Source organism: Ziziphus jujuba, chromosome 1 (genome assembly GCF_031755915.1).
Source record: "Ziziphus jujuba cultivar Dongzao chromosome 1, ASM3175591v1".
NCBI lineage: Eukaryota > Viridiplantae > Streptophyta > Magnoliopsida > Rosales > Rhamnaceae > Ziziphus > Ziziphus jujuba.
Window position 1 is genome coordinate 12,763,906 of NC_083379.1, and position 23,533 is coordinate 12,787,438.

Genomic DNA, 23,533 nt, shown 5'->3' on the forward strand with positions numbered 1-23,533 from the left:
TTATCAATTACTCTTAGTATTAACAGGAATTCGACGTGCAATGATACTCTGCTCATTCTTGAAGAAGTTTTCAGGATCAACTTCACCTTTTACCCTTGCTAATCGATAGAAATTACTCTTGAAGTACTTCTCACCCCAGACCTTGGCTTCTGAGAAAGTCCCCACTTTATTTCTTCCCAAATCCAAGTCTCTATAATTCAGATAAGCAGTCCTCGGATTCTTGGTAACAAACGGAGCCATTGAATCGTAGACTTTGTTAATCCAATCCAAACGTTTCGTTTCAGTATCATTTCCAGGTTGTGCCCATCCATTGTAATACTGTATGTTGAACAGTACACCTCCTCTATGTGGGAATGGAGTTTCTGTTTCTGATATATAGCCCATTTTGCCACCATAAGCTTCCCAAATCATGATTCCAGATTCACCTTCCTCCATCACCTTCCATATGTTTTCCAAATCATTTTCCGAAATGGGTTTGGTAACGAAATCCGATTTGGCTTTGAAGAATCCCTTGTTCATGTTATGTTTCCTATCAAGCAAAATCTCCAAGGACTCTCCTGATGGAAAACCATCGTCAATGTATAGAATGGACTCTACCCATCTCATTTCTCTACAGTCTTTAGCTTCAAGACCCAACTCAGGGAAGCTTCTTTCCATCAAAGGAAGCAACTGATCCAAACTTCCAAGAAACAAGGACTGGAACTTCACTAGGATATTTCTAGTACTATTATTACCACCTTTGGTTACTATAATAATGGGTCTGATAAATAAATCTTCAACAAACTTATCTGCAATCTGCTGCCATCTGTGGAGCAATTTCGTTGCACCTTGATCAAGTGTTTTCGAGACGATGAACCCGGTGACTCGAGGAGGAACCGGAACCAACTTTATCTTCCATTCAACAACGACACCGAAACTTGCAGCTCCTCCTCCTCTAATGGCCCAAAATAGGTCCTCCCCCATTGATGATCTACTAAGAATCTCCCCACGTGCATTCACTATAACTGCGTCCAAAACATTATCGGCCGCAAGCCCATATTTTCTCATAAGAAAACCTTGTCCACCACCGCTGATATGGCCTCCTACGCCTAACGTAGGGCAAGTACCGGCCGGAAAACCATAGGTATTGCTAGCATTGCCGATTTTGTAGTAAACCTCGCCGAGTGTAGCGCCTGTTTGAACCCATGCGGTTCCATTCTCTAGATCAATTCGAACTTGTCGGAGGTTGACAAGATCGATGATGACAAAGGGGTTTCTTGCTGTGTAAGAAAGGCCTTCGTAGTCGTGGCCGCCACTTCGAACCCTAACTTCAAGGCCATGGATCTTGCTGCAATTGACTGCTGCTTGAACATGAGAGAAATGTTCGGGTGTGATGATGAAACAGGGCTTTAGAATGGTGGTGGAGTTGAACCTTAGGTTTTGTATGGAAGATTGAAGGATAGACGGATATGAAGGGTCAGAAGTATTGTGGATGATACTGCTTATGTTGGTAATAGGAACTGGAGAATTCAAAGCAAAACAAGAAAGAAATTTGTTTCCATGGCCGTTTTCATTATGAGGTCTTGCAGTAGAAACAGAGAAAAAGAGAAAAAATATTCCAAAGATGAGAAATTTTCCCATTTTTCATTAACCCTATTTTATTGCTTCAAAATTCTAGCTAATTTATATTGTTATAGTGTGATTGATTAAAACGTGCTATTTTTGTTACTTGCTCTATTAATAACCGTATAAATGTATATGTTATGAAACGGATCCTTGTTTCCATTTTCGGTTTGATTAGAATCCCTCCTCAACCTTTTTCTTTTTTAGTCATAATCCCACCTCATATATTTTATCTCATTTCTTTTTTGTTTTTCATTTTTATTAATATTTTTGAATGAGATGACAACATATTAATACCCATAAAAAAATTCAGATTTATCATAAATCAAACTAATAAAATTTATTATTATTATTTTTTGATAATATTTATGTACTAGATGGAAACGATGATAAATAAATAAAACTGAAATCTCCTTTAATAGCATTCAGTTGATATTTTTATATAACATGAATTTTGATTAACTGAAATAGTATATGATTCATACGTGCTGCAATAGACACAGAAAAAAACAGCTAGATAAAATATTGCAAAGATGAGAATCATTTCCTTTTTCCTTAATTTCTGTACTCTTGTTTGAAAATCTGGCTAATTTATATTGTAAATAATTTTTTTTTATTGTTTTTTGCAGCGTATATTATAATTGATTCGAAAACGTCCAAATTTGTTATTTACTTATTTATTTTTTTGACACTGGTCTTATTTTGTTATTTGCCCTCTTAATAACTAACCATATGGTCTGAAGTCTGAACCACCTATTTTTCCAAATTTTCTTTATTATTAATTTAAATAATGATAATAAATTTGAATATTTGATAGAGTGATTGGAAGGTCTAATAAGGCTACAATGTTATTTGTGGGATAAATCAATTTTTTGAAAATTTTAAGATAATGGATAATTATTTATGTTCAGTAACTGAATTCAAACATATATATATATATATATATATATATATATATATATATATATATATATATATATATATCTATATATAAATTCAAATTTGAAATGGATTTAATTAGCCCAAGAGAAGATTATGAAAGTACCATTAATGACACCATAAATCGTAAATTATTATTATATATTACTGGTATTTCCATATTGCAGAGCAGTAAGAAATATATAAAATAAAGCTTCTAAAACATAAAGAAAGGCCTCACTCTACACAACCAAAACTCCAACATGGAAACTTTTTGCTAAAATCTCTCTACACTTTTTTGAATACTCATTGTCTTTTAGTAATTTTATATTTCCAGCAAGTTTTGATTTTTGTCTTTATTCTACCATTTATCTAAATTTACAATATTTTATTTTTACCTTTTATCTAAATTTCTACTAGTTTCTTAAAGTGAATTCCATTTTGTCAAGCCCTATTTATCTGGGCATTAAAAGACGCTTTAAATTATTCTGTTTTTAACACTTTTAATACAATTTTTTTTTAATATTAATAAGATATTTTGCACAATAATTTTGCTTATTTTCTTATTTTAATATTCTTAAAAATACTCTAGTTTTTAGGGTGGCATATGGCACCATTTAGAGACATGGTTCTTAATTTAAAAAATATTATAAATTAAGGGTGTAATATAAAACATTTTAGAATTAAAAGTCCAAGGTAGAACATTTTAAACTTGAAGGTCCAATATGAAATTATGCAAAAGTACTGTATGCTAAATGCAATTAGCTATATAAAAAAAATATAATGCTATTGGACTCCATTAATATTATATTATTATTAAAGAAGTTTAATTGCACTATCAAATAATCTCTATATAGTTTCATTACAAATTTAAATTTTTACCTTATTTAAAATTATTATTATTAAAAATATTTAATAATTAAACATATTTGTGTTTAAAAATATACAATTTAACATTTAAATATGTTTAAACGTACATGATTGAACATTTTAAATATATTCAGAAGTATGCGAACGAATATTTTTAAAAACATTTATAATTTTTGAATTGATCACAGTAACAAATATATATTTTCATTGTTCAAAAATGATCTTTGTAGTAAGAAAATTCTTTGGAGCTTCTACAATTATTAGTTTCATTTAAAAACATTTTGATTCATTGCCCAATCATAACTATCAATTTTTGTGAATTTTTTTTTAAGTGATGCTTGATTTGTAAAAATAAAAAAATACTTTTCACTTAATAAAAAGGGTATAAATTATGAATGTTTTAAATATTAAAAATATTATATAAATTTACTTTATATATTTATATATTTAAAAAGCAATATATTTTAAATGGTTAAAAAAATCTGGGCTTATTGTTATTATTATTATTTTTGACAGCCCAAGTGGTCCAATTTTTTAATTGAATTTAAAATTTGGGCCTAAAGTGTTAGGGAAAAAAAAAAAGAAGTGTTTTTGGCTTAATTGAAATTGTATGAACTATAAATATTTTAGATATAAAAAGTGTTGTATAAAACTATTTTATATTTTTTATATTTTTAAATGATAGTGTATCAACATGGTTTTGTACCAAATTCTTTATGAATTGCGAAAAAAATCTTGGTTTCTTATTACTATTTTTGACTGTGGTCAAATTTTTCTATCAAATTTAACATTGGGCCTAAGGTTTTCAACTTATTAGGCCCAAACAATATGGTACATATTTGGTGAACTGAACCCATTATATTGGGCTGATAAGATTTAGAATTTTTTTGAAAAATAGCTATTATATAATTCTGGATTTGAAAAATAGCAAATTTAAAAAAAAAAAAAAAACTAGCCGATTTGTAATAAAAATACACTTAATTAAATTGAAAATTACAAAATATATCTAACCCTTTCCTTTTTCTTTAAAAAAACTAGCTGATTTGTGACAAAAAAATGCTTAACTAAATTGAAAATTACAAAATATATCTAACCCTTTCCTTTTTCTTTAAAAAAACTAGCTGATTTGTGACAAAAAAATGCTTAACTAAATTGAAAATTACAAAATATATCTTACCATTTCCTTTTTCCTCTAAACACCCGTTCACCTTTTGAAAAGAAAAAAAAAAAAAATCTCTAATAGCCCGCTCGTTCTCCTTGGCATCTCATCTCCTCTCACACTTTTTTTTGTTTTTTTTTTTTTTTTGATATTTTCTCATTTCTAAAGAGAAACTCAGATATAAATTTTCTCTTTTTCTTGTATTTTCACATGAAACATTGTATTAACATGCCCACCTTGTATTTTCTTAGTTTTGTATTTTCTAAATTTTTTTAATATGGGTATGTAATAAATTAGTTTATGAGCTCTTATATTTGAATTTAAAGATATTTAGGGGACAAATGGTGTAAAAATGAGAGAAAAATTGTATAAAACTGGAAAATCGCAAAAAATAGTAAAATGAAAGAAAATTGACGAAAAAGATAAACTTCCGCCATTTTCCACCAGTTTGTGAGTTTTTTGCTAGTTTTTGTTGGTTTTCCACCAGTAGAAAAACATCATATTTGGTGGAAAAGAACAGAATCGGTTTTTTTGATATAGTTAATATGTTTATTTAGTATTATTCATATTTTTATATATTTATTAATTTAGTTTAATATTATTCATTTAATTTTGTAGTAAAATGAAAGAAGATGATATTGTAATTGCGATTTTATACGATAGAACATTGATGCAAAATGATAGTGGTTATTGAAAGTATCAAAATGGTAGAAATATAACGGTTTCCGTCAGTAAAAGATGCACAAAATCATAGTTAAATGATGATAATTTTAATTCTATTGAGATAGATCGAAATGAATATTTTTTGTATCATGAATAGATATTCTACTCGATGGTGATGTTTCTTCATGTTTTGATAATAATGTAGTACGTATTTAGAAACTTTAGTTTAATAATTTTTTTTTTTTTGAATCCAAGACATATTTTATCTCCACTCTCATTTTCATTTTTTTACCCCAATATTAATTTATTCTTCTATTGGAAATGATTTTTCGATAGGAGGAAATTGTTTCCGACAGACATAATTTGATTTTCAACAAGAGGACATTTTTTCCGACAAGCGAAAAATTTTCCAGATACTGGTACCGATTTGCACCTAAGGGAATTGTGCAAAAATGAATCCCGATAAAAATGCCACTTTTTCAAGAAAATAAATTAGTTATTTTTATATCAAAACACATTATCATTTTTGTTAAATGAACATCAAAACCCATCATCATAACTGATATAAAGCTATATAATACATTCTTACAAAATTGAGAAAAAATGTAACTTATACACATCAAATTTAGCAAACGCATATAGACTAATAAATATAAGAAGCTGATAATTTATAAGCTTAACCAGTTAATATACTCGACAAAAATTGCATACACTTAATGATAATAAGAAATATGAGATTGGCAGATTGCAACATGAAAAATGTTCAAAAAATTCAGCCCCATACAATATAATAACAATAAATTGTGCAAATGTTGCAACTCTAACCAGTCTTATCCACTGGCTGTGACATTTCAAAGTGAAACTGTGAGCCACATTGTTTTTCAGGCCATTGCCACCCTTTCCTCTCCCAATTTCCCCCCATGATGAACAAATTCTTCAAAATCTAGGCGCACAAAATATTATAATAATAATAATAATAATAATAAACAATTTAAAATAGTAATAATAATTAATATAAAAAATTGAATTTGGATAAACAGTGCCATTTCAAATCTTCGTACCACCATCATCGGAACTCACCTTTCCCCTTCCACTTCCTATAGTTTTAAGTGTTGTTTTGTAAAAATCCTTGCCACATTCAGCAAAACTATACCAAAAGAAAGGGAACAAAAAAAAACAAAAATCTACATTTAGCAAGCTGAAGCAAGAAAGAAGATAGATACCTGAAGACCAAGTACTGACATCCTTTCGATAAGGAATAAAGCAACAAAAGCAACTCATTCTCTAAAAACCAAAATAAATTAACTACCTATATTAAACTTTTATTAACCAAAACAATTTTGTTTTTGAGGTCAAGGAAACTTTGAACAAAATAAATGGAAAATAAAAATCCCTCTAAAGTTGCCAACATTGAGAAAAAAAATCGTATAGCCAGAAAACGTCTCTTTTAATGCGAAAAATTGAGAGAGAGAGAGAGAGAGAGAGGAGAGATGCGTCTCAAAGTGAGCTACAGATTCTGCGGCACGGTTTTGAAAGAAAAGTAGAAAAAAATTGTATTGTTAAAGGGTATTTTGATCTAAATATAAAAAAATGTGGTTATTTTTTAAAAAATAATTTTTTTTTGTTATTTTTCAATTGTTGATTTATACTACGGCCATTTTTAAAAAAAAAACCCTAAGATTTACAACTAATAATAAGCGATGCAAGTACAGGTGAAGCAAAATAAAAATATCCAAAAACAGAAATGGCTAACCAAATACAAGTCAGATATATATTGATTACTCAACCTACCAGTACGATTTCACCATAGAAAAAAAAAAAGAAAAAAAAAACCAGAACCATTTATAAAAAATAAATTAATTAATTAATTAAAAAAATAAAACTATCAGTACCATTTGACCTTAGCTCATATACTATTTTTCCGCCAAAATGCAACTGCTTCACATGGATCATGGTTTTTGTATTACAATAATCCCTACTAGCTAGGGTCTATGCTCCCCACTATAAAATATATTATATATTTAATGCTAATTAATCAATTAAATCACTATGAATTCTAATAGAAGGGACCCTTTTAATCATTATGTATTATAAAGCTAAAAAGAAGATTTTTAACACAAATAATCATAGATTTATTTATCCAAATAATAATAATAATAATAATAATAGACTTACAGAATACAGAAGAAGGATGATAAATCAACTTTGCAGCTATTGCAAAAGGGCTAGTAATTAGTTATTCTACTAGCCTACAGCCATAGCTTCTTCTCATTAGAAAAACTTTTACTGCTCCTTTTCAATCTGTTTCTCTCTTCCCTTCATCCAAAATCAAAGGAGGGATGCTCTGTTCAAATGCAAAGAAATTGTTTGGGTTAACCTCACCTTTCATAATTGCTAATCTCTTGAAATTGTTCTTGAAATACTTGAGACCCCATCTTTCAGCTTCAGAATACGCTGTCCTTTTGTCATCACCATTGCTTCCCAAATCCAGATCCCCGTAATTCAGATAAGCACCCCTTGGATTGCTAGATACATATGGAGTCATTTTCTCATACACCTTTCTTATCCAATCAATGTGCTTCTCTATTGTTCCCACAATGTCTCCATCACACCAGTGGACTAAGTAGTGTATGTTATACAAGTTTCCTTCCCTATGTGGGAATGGAGTTTCTGATTTTGATATATCATCCATCTTACCTCCAAAGGGGTCAAATATCAAATTTGTTTTCTCTTCTTCCAAACACCATTTCCATAGCACTTCTGTTAGTGTAATGTCACTTTTGTTGCTGTCATAAGTTGCTTTGTGATGATTAGTTACTGTACTTTCAGTTTGTGGTACAAACACCGTTGTATTAGGTAGCCAAAGTATGGCTTATCTTTGGCAATATGATTACTGCAGTAGTAGGTGAAAATTAGGTGGTTTACTTTTTTTGAAAGCTTGTGTTTATATGTTCTGTCTAAAAATGAACGAAAAAGTTTACCACACTAGTTTAAGCTTCTTTCTCTTTTGTTTTTGCTGTGTTTTTTTGTTTTAAAAATCCTACAAATGGTATTAGAGCTCTAATGATCTTAGTGGGGCTGTGAGTAAAATAGCAAAAAATACAGAAACCTTCCTTCTACCTTTTCTTCCTTTTTTAAATGGTTTCAACTCATTTTTTTACTCCATCACCTCCTATATTTTCTAGAGAAAATTATGCCATGTGGTCTATAAAAATGAAAGCTTACCTTCAAGCTTTTGACTTGTGGGAAGTAATAGAGACCGAAAGAAGTCCTCCCCCTTTGACAATAAATCCCACTATTGCTCAAATAAAGCAACATAGTGAGTAGGTTGCTAAAACATTTAAGGCTTTATCTGCCTTACATGTTGGTGTTTCAGAAGTGATATTCATCAGAATTATGGCTTGCACTACAGCTAAAGAGGTTTGGGACAAGCTGAAATAAGAGTTCTAGGTAAGTGCAAGAACAAGACAAATGCAGGTATTGAACTTAAGGAGGGGGTTCGAAACTTTAAGAATGAAGGATTCTGAGTTAGTAAAAGAATTCATTGACAGACTCATGAAGGTAGTTAACCAGATCAGAACTCTTGGAGAGGAGCTGAGTGACAGACGAATGGTGGAGAAAGTGCTGGTCAGCTTGCCAGAAAAGTTCGAAACAAAAATCTCATCCTTGGAGGAGTCAAGAGACCTGAATCAGATTCTTTGTTAGAGCTTGTTAATGCTTTACAAGCAATTGAATAAAGAAGATCTATAAGGAAAGAAGAAACCTTAGAAAGTGCCTTTTTAGCATTACAAAAAGGTAAGGCTCCAGCAAACAATAATCAAAGGAAGCAGTAAGGTGGTGGAAATAATGTTAAAGGAAAACATGGTGCTGGTACAAGCAGAAAGGGTGAAAGAAAGAAGTTTATGAAGTGCTCTCATTGCAAAAAGGACAACTATCCTGAAAAATATTGTTGGTTTAGGCCTAATGTTCAATTTAGAGCTTGCAAACAACTTGGACATATTGAAAAAGTTTGCAAAAACAAAGGAGGACCAGTGCAACAAGCACACCAAGTACATGTTGCTGATGAAGCACGGCAAAATGAAGAAAGGCTGTTTGTTGCTACATGTTATGCAGAAAACGGTAGCAAAGAAGCTTGGTTGGTGGATAGTGGTTGCACTCAGCATATGACTCATGATGTTGATCCTTGGATAGAAGCTTTGTTTCCAAAGTCCAAATAGGAAATGGAGATTTTATTCCTTAAGGCAAAGGAGACGTGGCTGTGGAAACTTCAACAGGTACTAAATTCATTTCAAATGTGTTATATGTACCCGAAATTAATCAAAGCTTGTTAAGTGTGGAACAAATGCTTGAAAATGGATATTCTTTGGATTTTCAAGATAAGTCTTGCATAATATATGATCAACATGGAAGTGAAATTCTAAATGTTGGAATGAAAGATAAAAGTTTTGTTGTAGAGTGGAACAAGAAGGGAAACAATGTTTTTTATGCCAAAATTAGTGATGAATCTAAGTTGTGGCATAAAAGACTTGGTCATTTTAACTATGACTCCTTGAATCTAATGCATGAAAAGAAATTGGTGAAAAATATGCCTGCTGTTAACAAAAATCTGGAAGTGTGTCAGGCTGGTGAGATATTCACCAGCTTTAAAGCCATGGTTGAAAATTAAGCAAAATGTAGCAATAAGGTGATACGATCAGATAATGGGACTGGATATACAACTCAAAAGTTTGAGTTACAATGCAAAAAAGCTGAAATTCAATATCAGTTGACCTCTCCCTATACTTCTCAGCAAAATGGGGTTAATGAGACGAAGAACAGGACTATTATGGAGATGTGTAGATGATTGTTGTTTGAGAAGCAATTACCAAAGACGTTTTGGGCTGAAGAAGTGAATACCTCAGTGTATTTGCTAAATAGATTACCAACTAAAGCATTGAAGTTTAAAACTCCATATGAGGTGTGGTATGGAGTCAAGCCTACTATGGAGCATTTGAAGATGTTTGGGAGCATTTGTTATACACATGTTCCTGAAATTAAAAGAGATAAGTTGAATTAAAAAGTTGATGTGGGAATTTTTGTTGGTTACAGCAGCAATACAAAAGGGTACAAAGTATATCATTTGAAGACTAACAAGCTAATTGTTAGTAGGAATGTTAAAGTTGATAAAGTTGCTGTTTGGAATTGGGAAAAAAGTGAAGTTCAAGCATCATAAAAGAATTTTATCCAAGAACATGATGAGATTAAGGAGGAAACCGATTCAAATGATGAAGATGCTATTGGAATCCGAGGTATTCTTGACTGATGTATATGAGAAAAGCATCCGAGGTACAAAACCTCTAACTGATGCATCCGAGAGAAGCATCCGGGTACAGACCCTTCATTGATGCATTTAAGAGAAGCATCTGAGATACAAGACTCCTATCCGATGTCCGAGATACAAGACTCATGTTCGATGTCCGGGATATAAGACCCCTGTTCGATATCCGAGTTACAAAACCCCTGTCCGATGTCCGAGCTATAAGACCCATGTCCGATGTCCGAGATACAAAACCCATGTCCGATGTCCAAGGTACAAGATCCCTGTCCAATGTTCGAGATACAAAACCCATGTCCGATGTCCGAGATACAAAACTTATGTCTGATGTCCGAGATACAAGACTCATGTCCAATATCCGAGATACAAGACTCCTGTTCGATGTCCGAGATACAAGACTCATGTCCGATGTCCGAGCTATAAGATCCATATCCGATGTTTGAGGTACAAGAACCTTAACTGATGTATATAAGAGATGCAACCTAGCATTATGTGATCCAATTACTTACTATGATGCAAATCGGTTCGAGACATGGAGAGAGGCCATGAAAACTCAATATGATAAACAAAAACAAAACTTGGGAATTGGTGAACAAACCCTAAGACAAAAAGGCCATTGGAGTGAAATGGGTTTTTAGGACCAAGCTCAATGCAAATGGCACAATAAATAAGCATAAAGCAAAATTGGTAGTTAAAGGTTATGTGCAGCAACCTGGTATTGATTATGGAGATATGTTTGCACCAGTTGCAAGACATGAGACAATCAGATTTCTACTAGCACTTGCTGCTCAAAAAGGCTGGAAAGTTTACCATTTAAATGTGAAATCTGCATTTCTAAATGGTCACCTGCAGGAAGAAGTATATGTTGAACAACCTGAAGGCTTTGTTGTTCAAGGATAGGAAGACAAAGTTTATAAACTGCATAAGGCTCTTTATGGCTTGAAACAAGCTCCTAAAGCTTGGTATAGCATAATTGACTCACACCTTGTTGGAAAGGGATTTAAAAGGAGTGAGAATGAGTCTACTTTGTACGTGAAGTCAAGTTCAAATGATGAAAAATTGATTGTTTCTCTATATGTTGATGACTTATTTGTTATAGGAGGAGATTCACAAAGTGTGTTGGAGTTTAAATCTTAAATGCAAAAGGTGTTTGAAATGTCAGATTTAGGAGTGATGAACTACTTTCTTGGCATGGAGATATATCAATTTAGTCATCACATTTTCTTATCCCAAAAGAAGTATGCTGTGGAACTACTCAAAAAGTTTGACATGGAGAAGATCCAGTTGACACTCCAATGGTTTACAATAAAAAATTTGAACTCGAAGATGGTGTTGCCAAGATTGAAGTTTTAACCTATAGAAGCCTTATTGGAATTTTGCTGTATTTATGTGCTTCTAGACCTGACATTATGTTTTCTGTGAGTTTTCTTTTTAGATTTATGCATACTCCATCACATATGCATTATTCTGCAGTTAAAAGAGTGCTAAGGTACATTAGAGGCACTATAGACTATGGTGTTTGGTTTTTGAAGCAAAAAGAAGGCAAGTTGATGGGCTATGTTGATAGTGATTGGGCTGGCAGCATGGAGGATTCAAAAAGTACTTAGGGTACTTATTTTCTCTTGGTTCAGGTCCTTTTTCATGGAGCTCACAAAAACAAGGTTCAGTTGCTCAATCCACATCTGAAGCTGCAACATCAAATCAAGCTTTATGGCTAAGGAAGTTGCTTGTTGATTTAAATGTGAGGTAAGAAGAAGCTACCATTATATATTGACAACAAGTTTGCAATTGCCATTGCTGAAAATCTAGGTCAACATAGAAGAATAAAGCATATTCCAGTCAAATATCATGCTATGAGAGAAGCTGAAAGAAATGGTGAAGTGAAGCTGGTTCATTGCAGTTCTGAGGTCCAGCTTGCTGATATTTTAACAAAAGCTTTGCTAAAAAACAGGTTTCAAACATTAAGAAATGATTTTAGTGTTTTCAGCAAAAGTGCCAAGGAGGAGTGTTAGTGTAATGTCACTTTTGTTGCTGTCATAAGTTGCTTTGTGATGATTAGTTACTGTACTTTCAGTTTTTGATAAAAACACTGTTGTATTAGGTAGCCAAAGTATGGCTTGTCTTTTGGCAATATGATTACTGCAGTAGTAGGTGAAATTTAGATGGTTTACTATTTCTGAAAACTTGTGTTTATATGTTTTGTCTAAAAATGAATGAAAGAGTTTACCACACTAGTTTAAGCTTCTTTCTCTTTCGTTTTTGCTGTGTTTTTTGTTCTAAAAATCCTATGACTTCCAGTGCGGATTCCGAAATGGGTTCCTTCACAAAGTCTGATTTAGCTTTGAAGAAGTTCCTTCTCTGCGGTACTCTATCCCTTAGTGCTTCTATTGTTGTTCTTTCTGGGTACCCTGAAAAATACATAACAGATCCAATCCAGCTCATTTCTTTGCAGTCACTAATTTCCAAACCCAATTTAGGAAAACTTTTTTCCAATGTCTGAAGCAGCTGATTAGCTCTCCCTAGAAATACAGAATTGAATGTGACTTTGAGTGTTCTATTTCCTCCATCTGCAGCGTCAACAATTAATTTGACAAACAGGTTCTCATCCATTTTTGGTCCAATTTTTTGCCACTTATGCACAAGCTTTGTACCACTTTGGTCTAAGGCTCTTGCAACTTTGAAAATAGTCACAGTTGGTGGGACATAAACAAGCTTGACTTTCAATGAAAGAACAACACAAAAGCTTGACCCTCCACCTCCTCTAATGGCCCAAAATAGATCTTCTCCCATGGATTCTCTTTCAAGTATTCGATCATTAACATCAACTATACGTGCATCAAGGATATTATTCGCAGCCAAACCATATTTCCTCAACATATTACCAAGCCCACCTCCGCTTATATACCTACCAATCCCAATTGTTGGGCTAACCCCAGCAGGGAATCCATGGACTGGACTTTTCTCTGCAATTCTGTAGTACAATTCACCAACTGTTGTTCCAGATTCAACCCAAGCACTGTTATCTTCTATGTCAACGCTGATTGATCGAAAATTTATGAGATTGAGAACAACAAATGGGAGAGAAGCAGTGTAGGATAGGCCTTCATAGTCATGACCACTGCTTTCAATTCTGATCTACAAACCAACTTGTTTGCAGCATATAACGGTTGCTCTGACATGGGAATCATAGAAAGGTGTGACTATGAAGAGTGGTTTTGGGGTTGTGGGGGAGGAGAATCTGAGGTTTTTGATGGAAGATTCAAGGAGGGATGAGTAGGAGGAATTGGTCGGTGTAAATATAAATTTTGAGACTGGAATGTTAGGTGGGGAATTCTGGGAAAGACATTGGATAAAATTGTCGTATACCAAGCATGAAGATGAAGTTGAAAATAGAAAGATGAAAACGGAATATAGGAAACGAATTCTTGTGTTTTGCCCTTCTTCCATTTTCTTGGTTCTGGCAAGGGCTCGTCTCTTGCCAATCATGCTAATGTGTGTGTATAAATAGAATTTTGTTGTTGTTGTTTTCTTTGATGAAAGAGCCTTCACATGAATTGGTCCGACAGAGTGACACTAGCATGTGAATAATAATATTCAGAAAGCAATGAATAAATATTCAATAATAGGATAGGACCCACCACGCCAACCCATTTGCATGCTCCAGGAAGAAAGTAGACCGGCAAAATTCGAATATATATTAGTTTAGCCCTCTTCTTGTAACATTTATGTTTTTTAATTTCTTAAAAATATTTTATTTAAATTGTTTATATTTGCTTAGGTTTTAAATGATTGTAAGATTTCTCACCTTTCAAGGAAAAAAAATAAAAAAACAAATATATTAAATTCAAAAATCCCTTTCAAAGCTATTTATAAAATAAGAATTTTTGAGAAATTTGAATTTAAATAATTATTTTGAAAAAGTAGTGATTTTTGTTAGTACGCTATTCCAGCACAAACGAATAAGAACTATTTCGATTAATGTTTTTATAGTTGTCATTATAAATTGTTATTATAGTAGTATTGTTTAATTTTTCAAACAAAGCTTGATCAAAAAATAAAAAATTCCAAACAAAAAATATAAATACTATCAAACTGCATGTTAATAATTGTATTTTTTGCTTTTGGAACAATTCAATTGATACTCATCATTTGTGATAATTTTTAAATTTTATATTTAATTGCTAATAAAATTATCCTCCATAATTTATTAAAAAAAGTGTTTTTCCCTTATATCGAAAAAAAAAAAAAAAAACCAAAGAACTGTGTTTTTCCTTACTTAACCTACCAGTATGATTCATTTAAAGTTTAAATTGATCATACATATCAAAATCCAAGCCTTGGTTTCACAAAAATGATTCCATGAAATACATTACTAAAAAATAAAAAATAAAAAAATGATTCCATGAAAAATTTTGAAATTTACTGCTTACGATGTCAATTGGTATTTCAATGCAAGATAGGATAATCATCTCAGCCTACGAGGCAAAAAAGTTATCACAGATTGTCCATTAAAAAGCATTCCAAAAACATATCAATTTTTCATAAGCATGTAAAGGCTTTAAGGGTTCCCATCCATTAGAGTTTGCAAAGAACTTGTAATAATAAAGTGCAAAAAAGTTGCAAGAGACCACAACGCGCTTAACTTCCTCCTTTGTATCCTTTCCTTTCATCTTTTCCCTTTCATAATCTCAAGACCTACACGGGCACACAAAAATGCTTACTTATCTCATATTTTCCATTCCATTCACTTTTAATAATAATAATAATAATAATGATAATGACTACGAGGATGATGATAAATGAAATCTTAAATTATTATTATTATTTTTAATAGAATTTCCATATTGCAGAGCAGTTAGAAATCTATAAAATGAAGCTTCCACAACATATATAAACAAAAGCTTCACTCTAACAACAAAACTCTACATGGAAACTTTTTGCTAAAATCTCTCTATAGTTTTATGAATACTCATTGTCATTTAGTAATTTTATTTTTCCAACAAGTTTTGATTTTTGTCTTTCTTTTACCATTTATTTAAATTTGTACTACTTTATTTTTACCTTTTACTTAAATCTGTACTATTTTCTTAAAATGAATTTCATTTTGTTAAGTCCTATTTATCTAAGCATTAAAAGAACCCTTAAATTGTTATGTTTGTTACACTTTTATTATAATTATTTAATATTAATCACATATTTTGCACAATAATATTATTTGTTTGCTTATTTTCATTTTCTTAAAAATACTCTAGTTCTTAAAGGTGGCATATCGCACCATTCAGAGACATGGTTCTTACTTTAAAACATATTATAAATTTAGGGTCCAATATAAAATATTTTAAAATTAAAGTCCAATGCGGAATATTTTAAATTTGAAAGTTCAATATGCAATCATATAAAAGTATAATATACTAAAATGTAATTAACTCTAAAAACATATAATGTTATTGAACTCCATTAATATTATATTATTATTAAATAAGTGATAGTTGCATTATCAAATAAATTTTATACAGTTTCATTATAAATTTATATTTTTAACTAATTTAAAATTATTATTAAAATATTTAATAATTAAACATATTTATATTCAAAAGTATATAATTGAATATCTTAAATGTATTTATAATATGTAACTGAACATCTCAAATATATTAATAACTATGCAACCAAATGTCTTTCATGATGTTCATAATTTTTGGATCAAGCATAGTAACGAATATATCTTTTCATTGTCCAAAAATATTTTAACCAAAAAGAAAATTCCTTAAAGTTTTTATAACCATCAATTTTATCCAAAAATATTCTAATTCATTGCTTAATCACAACTACCAATTTTCATAAAAAAAATTTTAGAGCAGTATTTTATTTGTGAAATGGAAAAACAAAAAATTAGCTTGATTAAAACTATATAAATTATGAATGTTTTAAATATTAAAAAAATTATTTTATATTTTTTATATATTTAAATAATAATGTATAAAAAATAATTTTATATGTTATACAAAAATACTTTACGATTTAAAAAAAAAAAAAATCTTGGGTTGTTATTATTATTTTTCACAGCCCAGGTGGTCAAATTACTCTACTAAATTTAAAAGTGGGCCTAACCTTTTCTACCTTGTGAGGCCCAAACAATATGGTCCATGTCAGGTGGATTGAACCCACTATGTTGAGCCGAAAGGATCGATAACTAATAGCAAGCGATGAAAGCACATGTGAAGCAAAATAAATATACCCAAAAAAAAGGAAAAGGTTAAGAAAGATACAAGTCGGATATATATTCACCAAAAAGAAACGTACCGGTACCATTTATTTAAAAAAAAAAAAAAAAAAAAGGAAAAAAAAAAAAAAAATTCCTACCAGTGCCACTTGACCTCTTCTTTTTTTTGGCTGGTAATACGGTACACCTTGACCTTTGCTCCTATGCTATTTCTCCGCCAAAATGCAACTGCTTCACATGAACCATGGTTTTTATATTACAATAATCCCAACTTCCAAGGGTCTATGCCTCCCACTACAAAATATATTTTATATTTAATGCTAATTAATTAATTAATTAAATCACTACGGATTCTAATAGAAGGGACCTCTTTATTATTATTATGTATTTTGAAGCGTAAATGAAGACGTTTAACACAAATAACCATAGGCTTACTTACCCACCAAAATAAATAAATAAATAAATAAATAACCATAGACTGACAAAAGAAGGATGATAAATCAACTTAGCAGCTATTGCAAAAGGGCTAGTAATTTATTCTACTAGCCTATGGCCATAGCTTCTCATAAGAAAAACTAACTACGTCTCCTTTTCACTCTGTTTCTCTCTTCCCTTCGTCCAAAATCAAAGGAGGGATGCTCTGTTCAAATGCAAAGAAATTGTTTGGGTCTACCTCACCTTTCACAGTTGCTAATCTCCTGAAATTGTTCTTGAAATACTTTAGACCCCATCTTTCAGCTTCAGAATACGCTGTCCTTTTGTTATCACCATTGCTGCCCAAATCCAGATCCCTGTAATTCAGATAAGCACCCCTTGGATTGCTAGATACATATGGAGTCATTTTCTCATACACCTTTCTTGTCCAAGCTATGTGCTTCTCTGTTGTTCCCACAATGTCTCCACCATACCACTGCACCAAGTACTGTACGTTGTACAAGTTTCCTTCTCTATGTGGGAATGGAATTTCTGATTCTGATATATCATCCATCTTACCTCCAAAGGGGTCAAAGATCAAAATTGGTTTCTCTTCTTCCAAACACCATTTCCATAGCACTTCCAGTACGGATTCCGAAATGGGTTCATTCACAAAGTCTGATTTAGCTTTGAAGAAGTTCCTTCTCTGCGGTACTCTATCCCTTAGTGCTTCTATTGTTGTTCCTTCTGGGTACCCTGAAAAATACATAACAGATCCAATCCAGCTCATTTCTTTGCAGTCACTAATTTCCAAACCCAATTCAGGAAAGCTTTTTTTCAATGTCTCAAGCATCTGATTAGCTCTCCCTAGAAACAGAGAATTGAATGTGACTTTGAGTGTTCTACTCCCTCCATCTGCAGCGTCAACAATTACTCTGACAAACAGGTTCTCATCCATTTTTGGACCAAATTTTTGCCACTTGTGCACAAGCTTTGTACCACTTTGGTCTAAGGCTCTTGCCACGTTGAAAACAGTCACAGTCGGTGGGACATAAACGAGTTTGACTTTCCATGAAAGAACAACACAAAAGCTTGATCCTCCACCTCCTCTAATGGCCCAGAATAGATCTTCTCCCATGGATTCTCTTTCAAGTATTCGACCATTAACATCAACTATTCGTGCATCAATGATGTTATCAGCAGCCAAACCGTATTTCCTCAACATTGTACCAAACCCGCCTCCGCTTAAATGTCCGCCAATCCCAACTGTCGGGCAAATCCCAGCGGGGAATCCATGGACTGGACTTTTCTTTGCAATTCTATAGTACAATTCACCAACTGTTGCTCCAGATTCAACCCAAGCGCTATTATCTTCTATGTCAACGTTTATTGATCGAAAATTTATGAGATTGAGAACAACAAATGGGAGAGAAGCAGTATAGGATAGGCCTTCATAGTCATGACCACCGCTTTCAATTCTGATCTGCAAACCAACTTGTTTGCAGCATATAACAGTTGCTCTGACATGGGAATCATAGAAAGGTGTAACTATGAAGAGTGGTTTTGGGGTTGTGGGGGAGGAGAATCTGAGGTTTTTGATGGAAGAATCGAGGAGGGATGAGTAGGAGGAATTGGTGGGTATAAATAGAAATTTTGAGATTGGAATATTAGGTGGGGAATTTTTGGAAAGACATTGGATAAAATTGTCGTATACCAAGTATGAAGATGAAGTTGAAGATAGAAAGATGAAAATGGAACATAGGAAAAGAATTCTTGTGTTTTGCCGTTCCATTTTCTTGGTTCTGGCAAGGGTTGGCTTGTCTCTTGCCATTTGCCAATCATGCTAATCTGTGCGTATTAATGGTTTTTTCTTTTTTCTTTTTTTTAATTTTTAATTTATTTATTTATTTATTCCTTTGATGAGAGTGCCTCCACATGAATTGGTCTGACAGACTGACACTAGTATATTAATAATAATAATAATTAAACAAAAATTCAAAAAGCAAAGAATAGATATTCGAAAACAGGATAGGACCCACTACGCCAACCATTTGCATACAGTAGGAATAAAATAGATCGGCAAAATTTGTATATATATTAGTTTAGTGCTCGTTTCTTAACATTTATATTTTTTAATTTTTTAAAAATATTTTATTTAAATGGTGTATATTTGCTTATGTTTGAAACGATAGTAAGATTTCTCACCTGTAAATTTAAAAAGAAAGAAACAAATACATCAAATTGAAAAAGAACTTTTCAAACTATTTATAAAATGAGAACTTTTTTTTTTCTTTTTTTTTTAACATGTAGGGGATTTGGGGAATTTAAATTTGGATAATTGCCTTGAAAAAATAGTAATTTTTGTTGCTATTACAGCACAAACAAATAAGAAGTATTTTGAATTTTTGATTAATGTTTTCACAGTTTTCGTTATAAACTGTTATCATAGTAGTATTGTTTGATTTTTCAAGCATAACTTGATCAAAAAATAAAAAATTTCAAAATAAAAAAATATAAACCTTATCAAACTACATGTCAATAATTGTATTTTTAATTTTAGAACAATTCAATTAATCATAATCATTTGTGATAATAATTAAGTTTTAAATTTAAAGCTTGATGATGAAATCCTTCTCCATAATTTGTTTTTTTTTTTAACTGTATTTTTTTCCTTTATTACCTAAAAAATAAGAAATAAAAAACTCTGTTTTTTTTTTTTTTTTTTGTTTGGTTGATGAAGGCCTGGTGATAAAATTCTCCTCCATAATTTATCAAAAAATAAAACTTCGTTTTTTTCCTTGTTACCCAAAAAAAATAAAAAAGGAAAACTGTGTTTTTTTAAAGGAACTGTGTTTTGGTTTTTTTAAAGGCACAACTGGATGATTTGTTTAGTATTTTATTTTGGTAACCTCTTTTATGTGGAAAGCATGAGTTTAATTGTTGGGTGACGTGAACTCGAGGCGATTTTCCAGCGTTAATCTAGCTTGTCTACTATCTAAACAATGAATAGTCATGGACCCATATGAAAAGTTTCAGCCAACTCAAATCAAGTAAAGCCAATTCTTCATCTGAAATTACGAATACCTCGATTTAGTCAATTTGACTACAATTTACACATATAGAAAGATTTAAACCATTGGTAGAGTTTCTAAAGCCGGTAAGGAAAAGCTAATGGCAACAGTTGTTGCTGAAATGAAAAAGCGAAATAAAAAAAAAAAAAGTTGCAAACAATTTTTTTCCTCATGAAGATATATAATTTAATTCTAATAAAAATTATATATCTCCATAAAAAAAATAAAAAAAAAATACTTTTTTTAGAATAAGACCATAGGAAACAAGTTAGATAGAAAGTTTGAAAGCTCTTTATAGTTTTTTGCTGTGGAATGTTAATTGGTAAGAGCTTATAACTGGTGACATTTTACGATTTCAAAAGAAATTTAAAGACCTCGAAAATTTAGGAATTAAAGGCAATCGATATGCATATGTTAAATTTCTTAAGAATGTAATTCTTTTGAGTGTAATGCAGTTAATTGTAAATATATTAATCAAGACACATTAGAAGTTTCTTTACATGTCTTAGTTAAACTATTAATACAATTTGTATGTAAATAGAAAATCATTTAGTTCTTTTTTTTGGAGAAACACAGAAAATTAAATGCAAGTAATTTTATCAAACTAATGAACAATCAGTTCATCTCATCTCATCTTATCTCTTTAGAGACAGCCTGCACACATCATGATTATTCTCAAGGTCAATATATATCTATATTTCACTATGTGAAAAACCGGAAAGAATCCCAATTTTTTATTTATTTATTTATATAAGAATATTCAATAAATGTTAAAAGTAGGAAAAAAAAAAAAAAAGCACATGCGCTTTATGTATTATAGTTATTATTGTTTTGCGTGCTTCCTATTATAATGAAATATCATCTCAATATGTAGTGCTGGTGGGGTGATAAATTTATTAAGGATTGCGATCACATTTACAACTAATAAAGGACAACCCAAATATTCAAATCCTTTGTCATAACTCATAAGATCATGATCAAGGTTCAAATTATCTTGTCTGCTTAAAAAAATTTCCAAGCACAAAATAATAAGAAGTTGTTGAAAAATCTTATTATATGCAATTTATTAAGCTCCTTCAGAATCATGCTTGCGTATAAATTAAATGATAGCCCTTATGTTTTGTTTAATTTCTCTCTACTCTGGAAATTTTAGAATAATATGTATGATGTTGGATGAAAATTCATCCAAAATTTCTAGATCAGAAAATTGCCAATGTTTTGTTTTTGCATAGATGGTAGAAAAATTAAATAAAAATATAATATTCATAGATATAGCAAGGTTAGGGGCATTCAAATATAGTAAATTTCAAAAAATCAATTAGGTTAATTTACAATAAACTCGTAAAAATAATATATAGAAAGCTTAGAAAAATATAACCTGGACAAATAAATAATAAACATTAATGTTTAAAAAATATTGATATAAAAAAACCTAATATCAATAATGAGATTAGGACATAGGATTTGAAGTTTCAATCCTAGGCTTATGTTTTGCGAAGTGTCCTTAAGATAGATTTTGCTTTTCACCAATGCTAATAAATCCCGATGAGTTTGTCTCTCAAAATTCAACAAACTAACAGAAGTTTCAAATGTTTCATCTTTGAGCTTCTCTTGGTGAACTTGTGAAATTACCTTTCCTCTATCAGGCCAAAAATCTACAAGTTACTAAGAGTATTTTGGACAAGCCAAGAAGTAAAAATCTTGAAAACTATTCTTGAAAACCCATATTTGAAAACTAAGAATGGAAATTTATACTCGTCTATGCAAAGGTATTCAATTAGCTAATTACTCAAGTTTGTAATGTCTTAATTAATTTCTTAACATTCCAATTATTTAGAAATATTCCAAATTAATTTCATAACGGTTAATAAAATTAAAAAATCATTGCTTAATTAATTTTTCATGATCGTCAAATTAATTTGATATTAATTTATAATGTTTAAGGTCATTTTAATTTGGTGTTAAAATACAATATTTTTCCAATATTAAATGCATCTGGATTAAAAATTTTCATTATAACATTTTATATTTCATTTTTATTTCAGTTTAGTCCTATTAGGAAAACTATAAGTCAACTTATATATTTTACTTAAAATGATATTTTTCCAAAGTTTTTTTGTTGCTCATGTATACATACAACCAAATTATTATTTTATTTTTATAATTTTTTTTACTTGCTTAAAAAATAATTATGGTTATAATTTATTTTATAATTTTTTAGACGTAGATGTTGTGAAATGAATGGATTGATCAATAAATAAATTAAATTGTAATGATTATTTGTAAAAGGTTTGTTTGTATATATATGAATAACGTAAAAGGTTAATATGTTATTTTGTATTAACTACATAGATCGAGTAATAGTTTGGTTAACAAAACTCGCTAAACTGAAATAAAAATCAAATGTGAAAGGCTACAGTGAAAGTTTTCAAAACAGAAATGCATCTACGCAGAAAATACAAAATAGAGGAAATTGTAGTGAACTTACCCTAGAAAAGTTATTATATTCTTAAAATTAATAATCTGACTTTTCCACTCAGAAAAAAAAATAAATAAATAACTAACTTTAAATAAGATTCTCATTATACAAATACATTTATATTGGATTTGAAAAAAATTTCATGATATTAATTATTATGCATAAAACCACTAGACCTTTTAAACACACATTAAAATGAAAAAGAAAAAAATTAAGAAAAGAAAATTCATGGTGTTATCACTTTAGGGGGGAAACATTTAAGGAATTATAAATAAGAAAACATCAGGTCTATAGACTCCTTTTATTATATAAAATATTTGTTAATCTTTGCTTATTTTTAGTTTTCACAAATTGGAAGAGGTTGAATGCTCTGATCATTCCTGAAGAAATTATTAGGATCAACTTTGGTCTTCACCTTCATCACTCTGTCAGTGTTAATCTTGAAATACTTCTTTCTCCAAACACATGCCTCCATGTACCTTATGTTACTCTTCTTGTTCATCCTCAAATAGTTCACATCAGCTTCTCTTGGAAACTTGGAAACATAGCACTAAAAAAAAAAAAGGGCAATGCTTACACAGCATTTTTGTCACTGCATGCCTGTTTTTCGTCACATTTTCATATATAATAACAACGATCATATATTACAATGTTGACACAAAAAATGTGACACTAATGAGGAATCAGTTTCAATTAATGTTGTTTGTAATTTAAAGTTTTACATTTGTGACAATAGATACATTGTCAATATTTCATATCACATTAGCTACGACAAAAACTTCACTATGTAGGTCAGAATATTGTCACAATATATGATATA

The 23,533-nt window shown here is 30.8% G+C and overlaps 4 protein-coding genes across 4 annotated transcripts; all 4 read right to left on the reverse strand.

Moving 5' to 3' along the window:
- Positions 1–3: 3 nt before the first annotated feature.
- LOC125423592 (tetrahydroberberine oxidase-like) lies at positions 4–1,620 on the reverse strand. The gene has a single exon (XM_048478246.1). The coding sequence runs from the start codon at positions 1,618–1,620 to the stop codon at positions 4–6; it is 1,617 nt and encodes a 538-aa protein (XP_048334203.1).
- A 5,888-nt stretch (positions 1,621–7,508) lies between these two features.
- LOC112491082 (berberine bridge enzyme-like 23) lies at positions 7,509–7,904 on the reverse strand. The gene has a single exon (XM_025072198.2). The coding sequence runs from the start codon at positions 7,902–7,904 to the stop codon at positions 7,509–7,511; it is 396 nt and encodes a 131-aa protein (XP_024927966.2).
- A 4,059-nt stretch (positions 7,905–11,963) lies between these two features.
- On the reverse strand, positions 11,964–14,012 carry LOC107414688 (monolignol oxidoreductase AtBBE-like 15). Its single transcript, XM_048478357.1, has 3 exons — positions 13,893–14,012; positions 12,819–13,661; positions 11,964–11,993 (listed from the first exon to the last, which is right to left on the reverse strand). The coding sequence occupies exons 1-3, from the start codon at positions 14,010–14,012 to the stop codon at positions 11,964–11,966; spliced, it is 993 nt and encodes a 330-aa protein (XP_048334314.1).
- Positions 14,013–15,080: 1,068 nt separating this feature from the next.
- Positions 15,081–19,028, reverse strand: LOC107414698 (tetrahydroberberine oxidase-like). Its single transcript, XM_016022858.4, has 4 exons — positions 17,428–19,028; positions 16,890–16,977; positions 16,638–16,719; positions 15,081–15,221 (listed from the first exon to the last, which is right to left on the reverse strand). The coding sequence occupies exons 1-4, from the start codon at positions 18,992–18,994 to the stop codon at positions 15,207–15,209; spliced, it is 1,752 nt and encodes a 583-aa protein (XP_015878344.4). The 5' UTR covers positions 18,995–19,028; the 3' UTR covers positions 15,081–15,206.
- Between the last annotated feature and the right edge of the window lie 4,505 nt (positions 19,029–23,533).